We start from the raw sequence: 17,230 nt of genomic DNA, 5'->3' as shown, positions 1-17,230 counted from the left end.
CTTGTATTTTGAAAAAAAAACACATGATGGTTGGAGTCATTATTGCTCAGCCTTTTTCTGGTTATGTAGACGTTGAACTAAACTTCTTCTATTTCCTAACTTAAATCCAAACTTTCTTCTCCCCAGCATCCCTGTTCAGTCTCTTCCACCTCTTGAGTGGCCACTTTCCAGCCATTCGGGCTCCTACGAATTACAGATTGAGGTGCAACCCAAACCACACCATCGTGCTCATTACGAGACGGAAGGGAGCCGAGGGGCAGTCAAAGCACCAACAGGGGGACACCCTGTGATTCAGGTACGTTGGGTTTTATGGGGGTATTTTACAGTGCGGTGGGGTATTTGGATCCCAAAAAAGGCAAGGGCCCTTTGATCCAGCATCAGTACAATTCTTCCTGTCTATCAGCTTCTCCTTAAAAAAGCCAGGCCTTTTCCTGGGTTTATAAAGTAGATATACATCCCTAATATAATGAAAAGAAGGACTAGGGATGACAGGATAGCAGTATTCTAGTGCTTGAGAGGTTGCCATAGAGAACAAGGGCAAAGCTAGCTGAGGAACTCTGGGAGTTGAAGTCCACAAGTCTTAAAGGGACCAAGGTTGGAGACCCCTGCTCCAAAGCACCTGGTGGCAAGATAGGAAGTAATGTATGACTGTAACTTTGTTGCTTGTATCCTTACAATTTATGTCAGCGGTAATCAACCTGGTCCCTACCGCCCACTAGTGGGCGTTCCAGCTTTCATGGTGGGTGGTAGGGGTTTTGTCCGATACTGAAGCACTTTCCTTTTTTTTAAATTTAATTGACTTTTTAAAAAAATTTCATAGCATTATTTAAAAACATTTTCATTAGGTTTTCATAAAATTCCCCATGACAATTTAAATTTCTGAAAATATACTATAACGCATAAGTTTAGTTCACGTTACGTAAGTGAAACTAAATGGCGCTATAGTGTGACCGCAAACAAAAGAGCTTCGTCCCAGAATAGCTCGCGCATCTCCCCCTACACCACCCAGCTGTGACAGACAAGCAGAGCTGGTAACCGGCGCCCCCCCAACCCCCAATCGACGATGCGTGAGAGGCATGCGCAGACGACGATACACAGCACATTACTGTGGAACCGGTGGGCGGTTAGAAAATTTTATTACTAACAGATACAAAAATGGGCGGTAGGTATAAAAAGGTTGATTACCCCTGATTTATATTGATATTGTTTCCTGATTGCTTATTTGTACCCTATGACTATCATTAAGTGTTGTATCTTATGATTCTTGATGAACATATCTTTTCTTTTATGTATGCTGAAAGCGTATGCACCAAGACAAATTCCTTGTGTCTCCAATCACAGTTGACCAATAAAAAAATTCTATTCTATTCTATTCTATTCTATTCTATTCTATTCTATTCTATTCTATTCTATTCTATTCTATTCTATTCTATTCTATTCTATTCTATTCTATTCTATTCGGTAGAAGATCTTGAAAGACAGATCGAACCTAGAATTAAGGAGAAATGTAAGAACACCTAATCAGAGGAATGGCTTGCCTCCAGAAGTTGGGAGTGCTCCATCACTGGAGGCTTTGAAGAAGAGACTGGACAGCCATTTATCAGATGTTTATTTAGGTTCTTCTGCTTGAGCAGGGAGGTTGGACTAGAAGACCTCGAAGGTCCCTTCCAACCCTATTATTCTATATTCTATGTTTGTTTGAGTTAAGAGGCAACATGGAGGGACCCCTGCTTCTGTCTCTTTAACCTCTCCTTAATTCTAAAGCGTATTTTTCTCAGCCCCTGGGCTTTCAGTAGGAGATGCCATATATAAGCCAAGCTTCTTCAAGTCTCATTAGATGGGTAGATCAAATGATCCTGAACAAACTTAGTTTATTAAAACAGCTGAGAATTAATTCATTTTTTTAAATTTGCATTTATATCTCGCCCTTCTCCGAAGACTCAGGGCGGCTTACACTATGTCAAGCAATAGTCTTCATCCATTTGTATATTATATACAAAGTCAACTTATTGCCCCCAAAAATCTGGGTCCTCATTTTTACCTACCTTATAAAGGATGGAAGGCTGAGTCAACCTTGGGCCTGGTGGGACTTGAACCTGCAGTAATTGCAAGCAGCTGCTGTTAATAATAGACTGTCTTAGCAGTCTGAGCCACTCAAAGACCCTTTTCAGCTTAGTCCAAAATAAATTCTTTATAAACAGCCTTTCGGCTGTTTATCACCAACCTTTGTTGTCTTTGGCAACCTGCCAAAGGCTTTTCTTGGCAAAAAACCCACATTGACAAGAAGCAATGGAATTCAATGTTGCTTTTCCACAAAGAACCCAACTGCTCATTGTTGCTCTTTTAGGCCTTCTGGGAGTGGCCAATCATCTTCTGGCCTTACTCCCAAGTTGTCCTTTTTGCTTCAGCTGCTCTTGCTTTCTGGCAGCTCTTCTCATGCGTGCACTAGGAACAGGCTCCTCCTGTTCTGCTGCCTCACCGCTGTCTGCCTTTGGAGGCTCCAGAGTCCGCGCATAACTCACAGATGGCCCTGGCCCCATCTCTGTCTCTGACACAGAGCCCTCGTCCAGGCCTTCCCCTGACTCTAGGACTGGCCCATTGTCACCCCCAACCTCCTCACTGTCCGACTCCAGGTCTGCGGGCTGCTGGCGGACCACAACATTAACCACTAGACCAGTGGCCCCAAACCTTATGGGTACAAAGAACTGATTCCATGGAGAGAGGTTTTCCCATGGACCAGAAGGGGCATAATAATAATAATAATAATAATAATAATAATAATAATAATAATAATAATAATAATAATAATAATAATAATAATAATAATAATTTAATTTTTATACCGCCCTTCTCCCGAAGGACTCAGGGCGGTGAACAGGCAGATAAAATAATACCATATATTACAATAAAAACACTCTTTAAAAAACTTATTCAATATGGCCTAAAATTTAAAATACAATACAAAATATAAAATAAACCCCAATAAAATCCATATTTAAAAACCCTATTTAAACCAGTCCTGCTCGGAAGAATAGATACGTCTTCAGCTCGCGGCGAAAGGTCCGGAGGTCAGGAAGTTGTCGAAGTCCTGGGGGAAGCTCATTCCAGAGGGTAGGTGCCCCCACAGAGAAGGTTCTCCCCCTGGGGGTCGCCAGCCTACACTGTTTGGCTGACGGCACCCTGAGAAGACCCTCTCTATGGGAGCGTACCGGCCGGTGGGAGGCATGTGGTAGCAGAAGGCAGTCCCGAAGCATGGTTTCACGTGCTGCCTGCACCCTGCTGATGGGGGTTTACTTATATGTGCAGCCTGGTTTCTGGCATGTCATGCATGGCCTGGTGCCAGTCCATGGCCCGGGAGTTGGGAACCCCTTCACTAGACCAAACTGGCTCTCCAAAAATGTTGCCAAGGTTGAAAAACACTGCTCTATCAGATCTGGAAAAACAGAGGACTATTCTTTGGAAACAGAAGTTACCAAAGATCCTCTTTTCTGCTGTCCTCTCATGCTAAAGAGATTGAATTGTATTTTTCCTCCTCTGGAAGCGAAAGAGGAGCGAAAATACATCCACTGGTAAATTGTTCTCTTCTGCCTGCTTATACAGCTTAAAAGCTCAGTTCCAAAAGATGCCATCTTGTACACAGATAAATAAGGCTTTTGTTCTCATGTAAAGGACATTTTGTAGTGGGGAGGGAAGACAGAAAACGGGGACATTTCCTAGGGCTAGAGAAAAGAACAGGCTGTACATGTATCAGCTGAAACAACTTTTAATTGATAAGGCTAAAGAGATACCACTTAACATCCTAAATTGGCCCTTAGCACTAACATTTGAGCCATTTTGAAATCTGGTATAGAAAGTTTTGCAAAAAAAAAATAACTTTGGTTCTGGTATAGTTGAGTATGGAAGTCAATTTGGAAGAATTTCCTTTTCCAGGATGGTTTGCACTGTACTGTAAATATTCTAAATCAGGGGTCTCCAACCTTGGCAACTTTAAGACTTGTGGACTTCAACTCCCAGAATCCCTCAGCCAGCTTTGCTGGCTGAGGGATTCTGGGAGTTGAAGTCCACAAGTCTTAAAGTTGCCAAGGTTGGAGACCCCTGTTCTAAATATAGTGCAAATATAAATCAAAATCATGTGAAGTATCATGTGAATATATAAAACCTTAGTAAGACCCAGTGGTGGGCTGCTACAGGTTCGCCCCAGAGGCTCCACCCACCTGCCCGGATGCTTCTGCACACGTGGGTGAGCGCATGCTTGCGCACAAGCAAACCAGTAGCAAACTAAATTGAAACCCACTACTGGTAAGACCACGCCTCGAATACTACTCGAATGGTCACCATATTACAAAAAAGATGTGGAGATTTTGGAAAAAGTGCAGAGAAGAGCAGCTAAGATGATTAAAGGCCTGGAGACTGAAAGATGTGAAGTAAGGTTGCAGGAATTGGGTTTGGCTAGTCTAGAGAAAAGAAGGAGTAGTGGGGGGCATGATAGCAGTGTTCCAATATTTGAGAGGCCGCCAGAAAGAGAAGGGGGTCAACCTATTCTCCAAAGCACCGAAGACAAGACAAAAAACAATGGATGGAAACTAATCAAGGAGACAACTAACTTGGAAATAAGGAGAAACTTACTAACAGTGAGAAAAGTTAACCAGTGGAACAACTTGCCTTCAGAAGTTGTGGGGGCTTCATCACTGGAGGTTTTTAAGAGGAGGCTGGACCGCCACTTGTCTGAAATGGTATAGGGTTTGCTGCCTGAGCAGCGGGTTGGACTAGAAGACCTCCAAGGTCCCTTCCAGCTCTATTCTGATTAAATAATTCTGCTGGAGACATGTGGACTGAAGCACCTTCTTGCCTTTTCTACAGTGGGTGCCATAAATCAAGCAGCCAGTTTGATGTTTATTGGCCACACTGCTTCTTTCTTCGGCAATATCTTTGTCACGTGACGTCCAATATAAGCTCTCTTCATTGCCACGGTTACAATTGCAATAAAGAGAGGGAGGTCAACTGAGGCTTGCCAAAGTTGGCACTTGGTTTAACGAGGTGTTTGATGGCATGTTGTAAACTTGATGCTGCCATAAAGATACAGCAGCCTAGGCTAATTGGGTTCATGAATGCGTAAGAGAAAGGCGAATGAGTTGGACCAGTTTTTGCTGATTTAGACTAAGGTCATTGATACCACGGGGCATTTTTAAAAATAAGGGTAGAAAGCATCTTCCTCTCCCCACTTATTAAATTTGTATCCCTCTTTTCCACCAAAGTGAGCAGAGGATGCTGCTATCAAGGATGGAACATAATTATAAAAACAAAAATCGAATTAAACCTTGAAAAGAGGCAAATAAAATCCCTATCAACCAAAAAAGAAATAAACTGTACATACCCATTAAAACTTGTGTCAATAGGCAAGTCGAATTGTGTGCCCAAAAGTGTGTCTGGATAAACATGTCCCTAGAGAGGCCTTAGGCTTTCCTATCCGATCAGCCTAGCCCAGTGATGGCTAACCTTTTGCCATCGCGTGCCAAAAGCAGGGGTCGCACGGGGGGTCACATGTGTGCGTGCCCATACCCATAATTCAATGTGCCCCGCACCCCTGCGCATGCAAGCACGACACCCCCACGCTCCCCACGCTTTTGGCACACAATGGCACAATGGGTCCTGTAAGCCTGTTTTCCGCTCTCCCCAGGCTCCAGAGCCTTTCTAAGAGCCTGGGGAGGGCAAAAACTGGCTTCCCCACCCCCACCCCAGAGACCCTCCAAACAGGAAACAGCCTGTTTCCCGATTTCTGGTGGGCCCAGAAGGCCTGAAAATAAGCTGGCCGGTGCCCATATGCGCAGTGTAGCTAAGGTAGGGTAATACTCACATGCCAACCGATATGGCCCCGTGTGCCACCTGTGGCACGTGTGCCATAAATTCACCATCATGGGCCTAGCCAGTATGAACGGTAGGTGGGGATGATGGAGATTGTAGTCAGATGATAATTGGATTCCACCCTATTTTAAAATATGCTCTTGGCTTTATTAAGTAAAGGTAAAGGTTCCCCTCACACATACTTGCTAGTCTTTGCCGACTCTAGGGGGCGGTGCTCACCTCTGTTTCAAAGTTGAAGAGCCAGCGCTGTCCAAAGACGTCTCCGAGGTCATGTGGCCGGCATGACTCAATGCCAAAGGCGCATGGAACGCTGTTATTACAGTTGTAATAACAATTAAGGCTTTATTACAGTTGTGTAAATGAAGGCTAGCCTTGCTGGATAAATCAAGTTTGGTCTAAGTGGTAGATGGAATTAAAGTTTGAGGGCTCTGCACTAAATAGTGTGTTATCGCCGGAATCCAAAGCAGAAACATTAAATCTGTTGATTTTATTTTTTTTTGGTAGTGATGAAGAGGCAAATGTACTTAATAGAGATGAAACTTTAGACTTCCTTTTGAGAAAAAACTACTCCAAGGGAATTCTGGTTCTTTTGTTTTCCTTTCTGATATTCTGGTATATGTATCTGGTCGATACGTATTAAAGTCTGTTATACTGTCATAAAATGGAAGGGATGGAAGAGAACTGGGAGATCATCTAGTCTCACCCTCTATCCAATGCATGGATGCTTTGCTGCAAGCAAGAATTTCTTCTTTTTTTGATGGAGTATTTAGAGTATTCTGGTTCTACAGGTAGTCCTTGACCATACAAAGTTACAATGGCACCACAAAAGTGACTGATGACCGTTTTTCACACTTACGACCATTGCAGCATCCTCGTGGTCCTGTGTTCAAAATCCAGAGGCTTGGCAACTGACTCATATTTATGACCGTTGCAATGTCCCGGGGTCATGTGATCCCCTTTTGCGACCTTCTGACAAGCCAAATCAATGGAGAAGCCAGATTCACTTAACCGTATTACTAACGTAACAACTGCAGTGATTCACTTAACAACAATGGCAAGAAAAGTCATAAAGTGGGGCAACATTCACTTTTGGTTAACAACAGAAATTTTAGGCTCAATTGTGGTTGTAAGTCAAGGACTACCTGTATAGTATTGTAAGAGCTGAAGCAATACAGATGTCTTAAGTCAGCTTGATGCCAACCCTAATCAAATAAGCTAAAAAATGTCCAGAGAAGAGAAGATGAGTAGATTAGCTCTTTGTGGTCTAGTAAGAAAGTTTTAATTGGAAGGGAGGTGTTATTTTCTACTGCTGGTTTGACAAAATGATTACAAGTGTGGTATGTGGGCCAGCGGGCCTCGATGTGCCCTCTAAGAACCCACTGCTTTGGTTTGAACCACAAACCAAACCAGACTAAAATGGGATGCAGAAAATAGTAGGATCCCAGCTGCTAACTTTGTGTAAATTAGGCCATACTATTAAGCCATAATACAATGCAAACTAATGGCTGAGTTTCTGCAACATCTCAACTCTAAAGCTGGGTTAACCTGGTTTGTTAACCCAGTTTTAGAGGTTCCCATTGTTATGGGGACCCAGCCACCATCTCTACATTTAAAGCTTGCACCATTCCTGCCACCTTCTTAATTCTAAAGAAGAAAAAGGAAGAAGCTATTGAGAAATGATAAGGAGAGCCTAAGCATGACACCCCCCCGCTCCCCCCGCTTTTGGCACACAATGGCACAATGGGTCCTGTAAGCCTGTTTTCCGCTCTCCCCAGGCTCCAGAGCCTTTCTAAGAGCCTGGGGAGGGCAAAAACTGGCTTCCCCACCCCCACCCCAGAGACCCTCCAAACAGGAAACAGCCTGTTTCCCGATTTCTGGTGGGCCCGGAAGGCCTGAAAATAAGCTGGCCGGTGCGCACATGCGCACTGTAGCTGAGGTAGGGTAATGCTCGCATGCCAACCGATATGGCTCCGTGTGCCACCTGTGGCACGTGTGCCATAGATTCACCATCATGGGCCTAGCCAGTATGAACGGTAGGTGGGGATGATGGAGATTGTAGTCAGATGATAATTGGATTCCACCCTATTTTAAAATATTCTCTTGGCTTTATTAAGTAAAGGTAAAGGTTCCCCTCACACATACGTGCTAGTCTTTGCTGACTTTAGGGGGCGGTGCTCACCTCTGTTTCAAAGTTGAAGAGCCAGCGCTGTCCAAAGACGTCTCCGAGGTCATGTGGCCGGCATGACTCAATGCCAAAGGCGCATGGAACGCTGTTATTACAGTTGTAATAACAATTAAGGCTTTATTACAGTTGTGTAAATGAAGGCTAGCCTTGCTGGATAAATCAAGTTTGGTCTAAGTGGTAGATGGAATTAAAGTTTGAGGGCTCTGCACTAAATAATGTGTTATCGCCGGAATCCAAAGCAGAAACATTAAATCTGTTGGTTTTTTGTTTTTTTTTTGTAGTGATGAAGAGGCAAATGTACTTAATAGAGATGAAACTTTAGACTTCCTTTTGAGAAAAAACTACTCCAAGGGAATTCTGGTTCTTTTGTTTTCCTTTCTGATATTCTGGTATATGTATCTGGTCGATACGTATTAAAGTCTGTTATACTGTCATAAAATGGAAGGGATGGAAGAGAACTGGGAGATCATCTAGTCTCACCCTCTATCCAATGCATGGATGCTTTGCTGCAAGCAAGAATTTCTTCTTTTTTTGATGGAGTATTTAGAGTATTCTGGTTCTACAGGTAGTCCTTAACCATACAAAGTTACAATGGCACCACAAAAGTGACTGATGACCGTTTTTCACACTTACGACCATTGCAGCATCCTCGTGGTCCTGTGTTCAAAATCCAGAGGCTTGGCAACTGACTCATATTTATGACCGTTGCAATGTCCCGGAGTCATGTGATCCCCTTTTGCGACCTTCTGACAAGCCAAATCAATGGAGAAACCAGATTCACTTAACCGTATTACTAACGTAACAACTGCAGTGATTCACTTAACAACAATGGCAAGAAAAGTCATAAAGTGGGGCAACATTCACTTTTGGTTAACAACAGAAATTTTAGGCTCAATTGTGGTTGTAAGTCAAGGACTACCTGTACAGATGTCTTAAGTCAGCTTGATGCCAATACAGATGTCTTAAGTCAGCTTGATGCCAACCCTAATCAAATAAGCTAAAAAATGTCCAGAGAAGAGAAGATGAGTAGATTAGCTCTTTGTGGTCTAGTAAGAAAGTTTTAATTGGAAGGGAGGTGTTATTTTCTACTGCTGGTTTGACAAAATGATTACAAGTGTGGTATGTGGGCCAGCGGGCCTCAATGTGCCCTCTAAGAACCCACTGCTTTGGTTTGAACCACAAACCAAACCAGACTAAAATGGGATGCAGAAAATAGTAGGATCCCAGCTGCTAACTTTGTGTAAATTAGGCCATACCATTAAGCCATAATACAATGCAAACTAATGGCTGAGTTTCTGCAACATCTCAACTCTAAAGCTGGGTTAACCCGGTTTGTTAACCCAGTTTTAGAGGTTCCCATTGTTGTGGGGACCCAGCCACCATCTCTACATTTAAAGCTTGCGCCATTCCTGCCACCTTCTTAATTCTAAAGAAGAAAAAGGAAGAAGCTATTGAGAAATGATAAGGAGAGCCTAAGTCTCCCACATATAACACCCCTGACTAATATATCCCCTGCTTTATATACAGTGGTAGGATCTTCCCAGTTTAATAACCGTTTTGGTGATCGTGCGCTTTGCGTGTGTATGCACAGTTTGAAGAAATCTTCACTTCCGGGTTTCTTTAGAGGAGTAACACAGCTGATTCGCATGGCAATCGGTTCTGCCGCGTGAATCAGCTGAGGAGATAAAGGTAGAAAAACAGCGCAGGCGGGCGGGTGGGCCAGTGGTGAAATCCAATTTTTTTTACTACCGGTTCTGTGGGTGTGGCTTGGTGGGCGTGGCTTGGTGGGCATGGCAGGGGAAGGATACTGCAAAATCTCCATTCCCACCCCACTCCAGGGGAAGGATACAGCAAAATCCCCATTCCCTCCCCACTCCTGGGAGAAGGATATTGCAAAATCTCCATTCCCACTCCACTCTGGGACCAGCCAGAGGTGCTATTTGCTGATTCTCAAAACTCAAAATTTCCGCTACCGGTTCTCTGAAGTGCTCAAAATTTCCACTACCGGTTCTCCAGAACCTGTCAGAACCTGCTGGATTTCACCTCTGAGGTGGGCCCATCTGCTCATCGGGATGAACTGGTTCGCTCCCAGCTGATCGTCAGAGCTACTGGTTCACCTGAACCGGTCTGAACCAGTAGAATCCCACCACTTACGCTTCATATATTCTTGCTTTGGATTTTTCCAAACAGTGTTTAAAATGGGCAAGGCTGAAATAATCTGGATTAGGAAATATCCTGCCCTTCATCCCTACAAATCTGGTTGTTATTTTTTAAAAGGAGGGGGGACATAAGCTATGGCTCAACAAAATGGATTTATACATAGTGTCTTGCCTTAAAAGTGTTCTGTACTATGACATTGATTACCCAACTGTGAGTCTTTGAAAAAGACATCCCCCTGGGTCCTCCACAGAGCTTTCTTCTTGGTCTGTAGCTGATGGACAGTAAAAACCAGTTGGTACTCTTCAAGATCTCATATGGATAGATAATACAGGTCATCCTCATCTTACAACCATTCATTTAGTTCAAACGACATTGCAAAAAGTGATTTATGACTGTTTTTCACACTTATGACTGCTCAAAATTTTAATGCTTGTCAGTTGGTTCACATTTATGATGCTTGCAATGTCCCAGAGTTATGGGATCCCCTTTTGCAACCTTTCGATGAGCAAAGTCAATGGGGAAGCCAGATTCACTCAACAGCCGTGTTACTAACTTAACAACTGCAGTGATTCACTTAACCATTGTGGCAAAAAAGGTTGTAAAATGGGGCAAAACTGACTTGCTTAGCAACAGGAATTCGGGGCTCAATTGTGGTTGTAAATTGAGGACTACCTGTACAGTTGAATTGTCCAATGTCTTCCTACCCAAGCTGTGGAAATATAAAGTGGATAACTTGCTCTCTGCATGGAATCCAGTGATTGTTTCACATCTATAATAGAATCATCAAAGTCCCTTTTAAACTAGGGCTTCCATGTTTCTTTGGAGGAAACGATCAGAATGGTGTATATATAGTACAATCCAGTTTTCCTTCAGCTCTTGGAGAAAGAAATGCACCAATGAGATATCACGCCCTTGTGTAGGAGGATTCACATGACTTCCAACCCTCTCCCTGGAGGAGGGAATTCCGCTATTTTTACAGTGTGTAACTTGTACGGTCAACGTAGCTTTGGAAGAAAGTACAACACTTAAAATTGTATATAAATCTGGCTTCCTACATTAATATGTGAGAGCATTATTTCTCCTGTAGTAACTGATGCACAATTAAGCTAACAGTTTTCTTGCTATAAATCCAGATGAGTGGTATTCGGTTCATTTGTGCAACTTGTATCTTGTCGAAAAAGGACCCGGCTATTGTTTCTTTTAATGTTTTCTCTAGCTTTATTCATAGAGGATCCTTCGTATGCTTTTAAAAACGGGTGGCTTTATTCACATCCATGGTTACATCTGAAATATATGCTGCACTTCTTGGTGATAATGTTCATTTTTTGAAAGTTGTTTTACTGTGCTGAGACATATTTTTGACTGATTCTTTTAATTGCTACTTGAAATTACTTTACTGTATATGAATGTAACTTTGGGCCTCCAGTTGTGCTGGCTTTCCAGGAAACAGTTGCTAGCATACTGAAAGATGTGATAAGTTTGCTCTTGTTTACTGGTCTTTCAGGCATCTGAGGTCGCCTATTGCTTTTGCCAGTATTCAGAACTACAATAACTGAAATTCAGAGGTGCAATATCATGAGATAACAAGGCACAAAACTATCTTGGCTTACACATCATGCTAAACTATGATTTCTCTAGTCAACATATGTGGTTAGCTAGTTTGATATAGAGTAGAGTGTAGAGTAGAGTGGAGTAGTGTGGAATAGAATAGAATAGAATAGAATAGAATAGAATAGAATAGAATAGAAAACAGAGTTGGAAGGGACCTTGGAGGTCTTCTAGTCTAACCCCTTACTTAGGCAGGAAACCCTATACCATTTCAGACAAATGGTTAGCCAATCTCTTCTGAAAAAACTTCCAGTGTTGGAGCATTTACAACTTCTGGAGGCAAATTGTTCCACTGATTAATTGTTATAACTGTCAAGAAATTTCTCCTTAGTTCTAGGTTGCTTCTCTCCTTGATTAGGCCTACAATTTCATGGGAAACTGGTAACTATACAAATATGATAAATAGATACATTTTTAAAAAAACTAGTTTTTAGATTATTTGTGTGTTATACAACCACATTATGCAATAAGTGAGCCCAGCTCTCTTGCTACATTTGCTTATTATCCCATATAATTGTATTAGCCAAGCAGATTGTATAAACATTCAGCATGACCTGAGGTTGTGGCAAGGTAGAGAATGTTAGGCACAATATGAAATCCTTATTTGTTTTGAATATTCCTTAGCCTTGGAATCACATATTGGCTGAAATCATACAGAGCACTACAGAGAGGTAGAAATTTATTTGAAAAATCAATGCAAAACCAGGAATCCTGCTCATATTGTATTCTTGGTCCTGAGATTCTGCACTTGTCAAGTGACTTGAATGAACATTTAGCAGCTGCAAGTTCTGCTTTTTGTTTAACTGAGGAGCCACTTTTTTAAAAAAAAAAAGGTTATAAATCATTTCTAATAATCCAAGACACTGTCATTGGTTCTAGCAATCTCTTAAACCTCTGCTACTTTTTTCTGCAACACTTGAGCTGAGGTCACCGTGTGCACCAAAAAACATAGGATGGGACTCCAAACTAAACAACCTGTTTGAGCTTCTAAATCCTAAACAAACAGAGAAGAATCTATTAATAAAGTCTAGCTCAGAAATTCGATCTTCTCTGGGTTGAAGTACATGCCCCCATACTAACATCATTCAAGAAAGAGTTTGAAGGTGGTACAGCTGCTACACCAAGTGAAGAGTTGAAAAATAAGTATTCGTTGTTGTTTTTTTTAAAAAAAATCTCTCTCATTCTCTCTCTGTTTGAAAGGAGTGCTGTACTCCACTGGATCTGATATCCCCCAAAGCTTTATCTTGTGGTTAAGCTAACTGATGCCACTTCCTCTTCATTGCTTGTTGGTCTCAGGAGTTTGGCACTCTCCACTGAAGGATGTGCATGTCTAAAGTGCTTCTAGAATACCAGAACAATTGTCTGTCTGTTCAAATGAAGAGCCTTTGGTGGGATGAGAGGCATTCAGCAAGCACATGGCCCTTTGTATGTTTAACGTCTTGTTCAAGAGCCTAGGCTAGCAATAACTGCCTCTATTGGGGGAGTGGGGGGGGGCAAAGGCTGGTGTTGACATGAAAATTTGTTCCTTCGTGGTTGGCACAGATGCTCAATTCAGAGAGGATGTGATAAATATATCCCTGCCTCTTAGTAAAGTTGAATTCGGCCAACTGTGGTTAAAAAAAAAATGCAAGAAGACTTGAGTGGGGATTCAAACTGCTCATTGCTGATGATAATTGAGGATGGATTGTTTGAGAAATGATTGGTCCCTGCTGATTTGTTGCTGTTCAGTTGCTAAGTTGTGTCTGATTCTTTGCAACCCCATAGATAGAATAGAATAGAATTTTTTATTGGCCAAGTGTGATTGGACACACAAGGAATTTGTCTTGGTGCATATGCTCTCAGTGTACATAAAAGAAAAGATCACAGTATACTAGCCTCCCCATTATCCTACACTGTCTCCCACAGAGTTTACCCAAATTTTTGTTCATTGCATTAATGACAAGATCTCATCATCTCATCGTTTGCCATCCCTTTTCTCCTGTTGCCTTCAATTTTTTCCAGCATCGGGGTCTTTTCCGATGAGCCCTCTCTTCTCATTTGGTGGCCAAAATATTTGAGCTTCAGGTTCAGTATCCGTCCTTCCAAAGGACAGTCAGGGTTGTTTTCCTTTAGGATTGACTGATTGGATATCCTTGCAGTCCAAGGGACTTTCAAGAGTCTTATCCAACACCACAATTGGAAAGCATTAATCCTTCAGTGCTCTGCCTTCCTTGCGGTCCAACTCCCAGAGCCATACATTATTACTGGGAAAACAATATCTTTGACTCTACAGAGCTTTGTCCACAAGGAGATTCTCTGCTTTTTTAATACACTATCTAGATTTGCCATAGCTTCCCTCCCAAGGAGCAAATGTCTTTTAATTTCATGGCTGCAGTTGCCCTCTGGGGTGATCTTGGAACCCGAGAAAATAAAAATTTGTCACTGCTTCCATTTCTTGCTCTTGTATTTGCCAGGAAGTGATGGCACCGGATGCCATAATCTTATTTTTTTTTTATAATGTTGAATTTCTTACTAATAATTGTATTCAGCTTCTGTATGTGATACTGATTTTCCCATCATTGAATAGTTGATACTAGGCTTTGAGCAATCAAACTGAAATCTGGCTTTAGATTGAGAGAAAAGAAAGACCATAATCAATGTGGTGATTCATGCTATTCATGAACTTTTTTTGAGGAGACAGCCCCATCCTCTGTGAGTGTGTCTTCTCAAAAAATGAATAGAATTGAACAGTTGAAGAGTTGCTGTAAGATTGTACACAAGTACAGGAAATAAACTGTATATATAATTTGGGGAGTTTTTCACACATTTTGTTACTCATGATAGCTACAAATATTTATTCAGAGCTGAAGCTTAAGGAAATGAGAATCAGGTTACCCTATCATGTCCTGCTTGTCACTTTTCTTTGGGTATCCAATTAATTATATATGAGAGTTGTTTTACATCCGCTGATAAAATGTGATTTTACACTCTTAAACATTAACTATTAATGCCTTTATTACAATAGAGGCACTATGGATGAAGGTCCAGAGCTTCCACTGTTTAATGAGATTCTACCTCATTAAACCAACAGTATCTACTGTCAGCTACAACTGTATCTAGTAATGCACCAGCCAATGTTTTTAAGGAAGAAGTAGAGCTTTTGATAATGGTGGTTTCTATTTTTGGAGCAAAATAGCCACAGCGGATGGGAAATGAAGAGAATGAAATGAAATGAAGTGATAGCCACAAGTTTTTAGCCACAATTGTTTTTCTGCAACTTTTTTAAAAAAAAGACATTTCAAGTCTACTTTTACTTAAAACTATTTTAAAACACTTCTCTAATGCCCTTCTTTGAGATAATTACCAGACTTCTATATCATGCATTCACCCTGCAGATTTAGTGGGGAATTTTGTCTTTTAATAAAACTGGAGTGAGGGGGGATTTATATCACCTTTTTACTTGTAAGACTCTTGGCTTTCTTCATTTGTTTTTCTTTTCCATTAAAAAGCCACATAGCACAAAAGGTAAACAGGTGCAGATTACCTTTTGACTGGAACGTCAGGGAACAGTTTGCATGGGAGCAGTCCATGGTTTGCACGGAAGACCTGGCGTTTGCAGTGACAAAAATGATACAACAACACAAATGTACCTTAACAACATGAACATTAATAACAGGGAGCTGTTTTTAAGGAGTAAGATGCTGGCTGTCTATGGAGATTCTCAGTCATCTAGGTCAGGGGTCTCCAACCTTGGCAACTTTAAGACTTGTGGACTTCAACTCCCAGAGTTCCTCAGCCAGCTTTGCTGGCTGAGGAACTCTGGGAGTTGAAGTCCACAAGTCTTAAAGTTGCCAAGGTTGGAGACCCCTGATCTAGGTCATGGTTGTCCCAAAAATGCTTTTTCAAGAGACAACTGGAATTTTTTGGTTTTTCTTTGAGGATATTTCTCTTCTCACCCAAGAAGCTTCTCCAGCTCTAAGATGCTGGAAGAGGTTCAGCTCGGTTCTCCGCTGCTTTGGTGCAAAGTAACTGCTCAGAAAAAGACATGCTTCAGTTGAGATGTCCTGCTCAAAGATTGAAGATGCAAAGGTTTTCTTTTGATAAAAGAGAAATCTCGAGGAAGGATCTTGGGAAATGACTTTAGAAAGTAGTTGGGTAAGGTCATGGAGGTAAGCAGTGCCCACTACAGTTTTACCCTTCAGCTCTGTAGAGGAAACCCCATGGAAAGGGGTTTGGCAGTCATCCATGAAATCCAAAGTTCATGGCATTGCCCGTTCCTATAATAAATTCAGAAGAAGTTTGGGGTCCCCAAACTGGTGTTTTACATTTTTGCTTGACTTGGCATTAGCCAGAAGATTTCTTTCAGAAACATTGAGAGATGATCTGCGTTTCAGACAAAAATCCTCTAAGATCTCTCTGCCATTTGGTCTTAAAAAACCCATTTATTCCTAAAATCTTGGTAGATGGCAACAGCTGGCTTGCCTTGCCTCGATCCCCACAAAAGTAAACAGAATTGGATCATGCTGGCAGTGGAGGAGAGACTATTTGGAAATCCAAGGATTTCAGATCTGGAAATTGAAAAAAACAAAAAGCAAAAGGAAGAAATCTTTGGCAAAGCTACGTCAGAGGAGCTACCTGGATGTGTTTGTTCATAGAGTCCATTTTGAATGGATGTTTATTTTGCTTACCATTACAAATACCTATCTTGAACAAGGGTCACCAAACTTGGGACAGTAGACTAGGGGTGTCAAACTCAAGGCCCAAGGGCTGGTTCCAGCCTGCAGGGTGCTTAGATCTGGCCCGTGGGGCTGCCCTGGAAACAGCAAAGGACTGGCCCGTGGTGCCTCTGCCAGTAAAAACGGAGCTCCCAAGCTCCGTTTTCGCTGGCAGAGGGTTGCAGGATGCAGTTGCAGCTGAAAATTGAGCTCGTGGGGGCCATGAGCAGCCCTCCCAAGATCCATTTTCACTGGCAGAGGGTTGCAGGAAGCCATGGCAGCCGAAAACAGAGCTTGGGAGCCTGTTTTCACTTGCAGAGCACTCAATGCCCCCGACATGAGTGATGTTGAGCTGGCCATGCCCACCCTGGCCCACCAAGGTCAAACACAACCCTGATGCAGCTCTCAATGAAATTGAATCTGACACCCTTGCAGTAGACCATTGGACAGTCTCACTAAATATGCTGAGGATAGCCATATTGTCATAGTTCCAAGCAATGAACCCAAAACAGTCAAGACTCAGAAGCTCCATTCGGCCTTGAAAGACCTTTTATTGAGTATATCGTATTGGCACTTAGAAAGGTAAAGTTAGCTCTGAGTATTTCCCACCCTTCAGATTAATAAAAAGAATAGAAACTTCCCATCCTCCTCAAGTGTCCTGGGTCATGTTAACTAATCAGTCCAGCAGTTGCTTCCCCACTGGGTCTCAGCAGATGTTTGT

The 17,230-nt window shown here is 42.1% G+C and overlaps 1 protein-coding gene across 16 annotated transcripts in view; it reads left to right on the top strand.

Annotated features, from left to right (window-relative positions):
* Positions 1 to 17,230, top strand: part of NFATC2 (nuclear factor of activated T cells 2) — a 233,824-nt gene that overhangs the window by 49,563 nt on the left and 167,031 nt on the right. For all 16 annotated transcript variants that reach the window (XM_058175788.1, XM_058175795.1, XM_058175784.1 and 13 more), the window contains exon 3: positions 127 to 295. In XM_058175788.1, the coding sequence (XP_058031771.1) occupies positions 127 to 295 (169 nt within the window). The remainder of the gene's footprint in view (positions 1 to 126; positions 296 to 17,230) is intronic.

This window comes from Ahaetulla prasina, chromosome 3, assembly GCF_028640845.1.
Source record: "Ahaetulla prasina isolate Xishuangbanna chromosome 3, ASM2864084v1, whole genome shotgun sequence".
Classification (NCBI taxonomy): Eukaryota; Metazoa; Chordata; class Lepidosauria; order Squamata; family Colubridae; genus Ahaetulla; species Ahaetulla prasina.
Note: the sequence above shows the minus strand (reverse complement) of the source record. Positions and strands in the feature narration are given on the sequence as shown.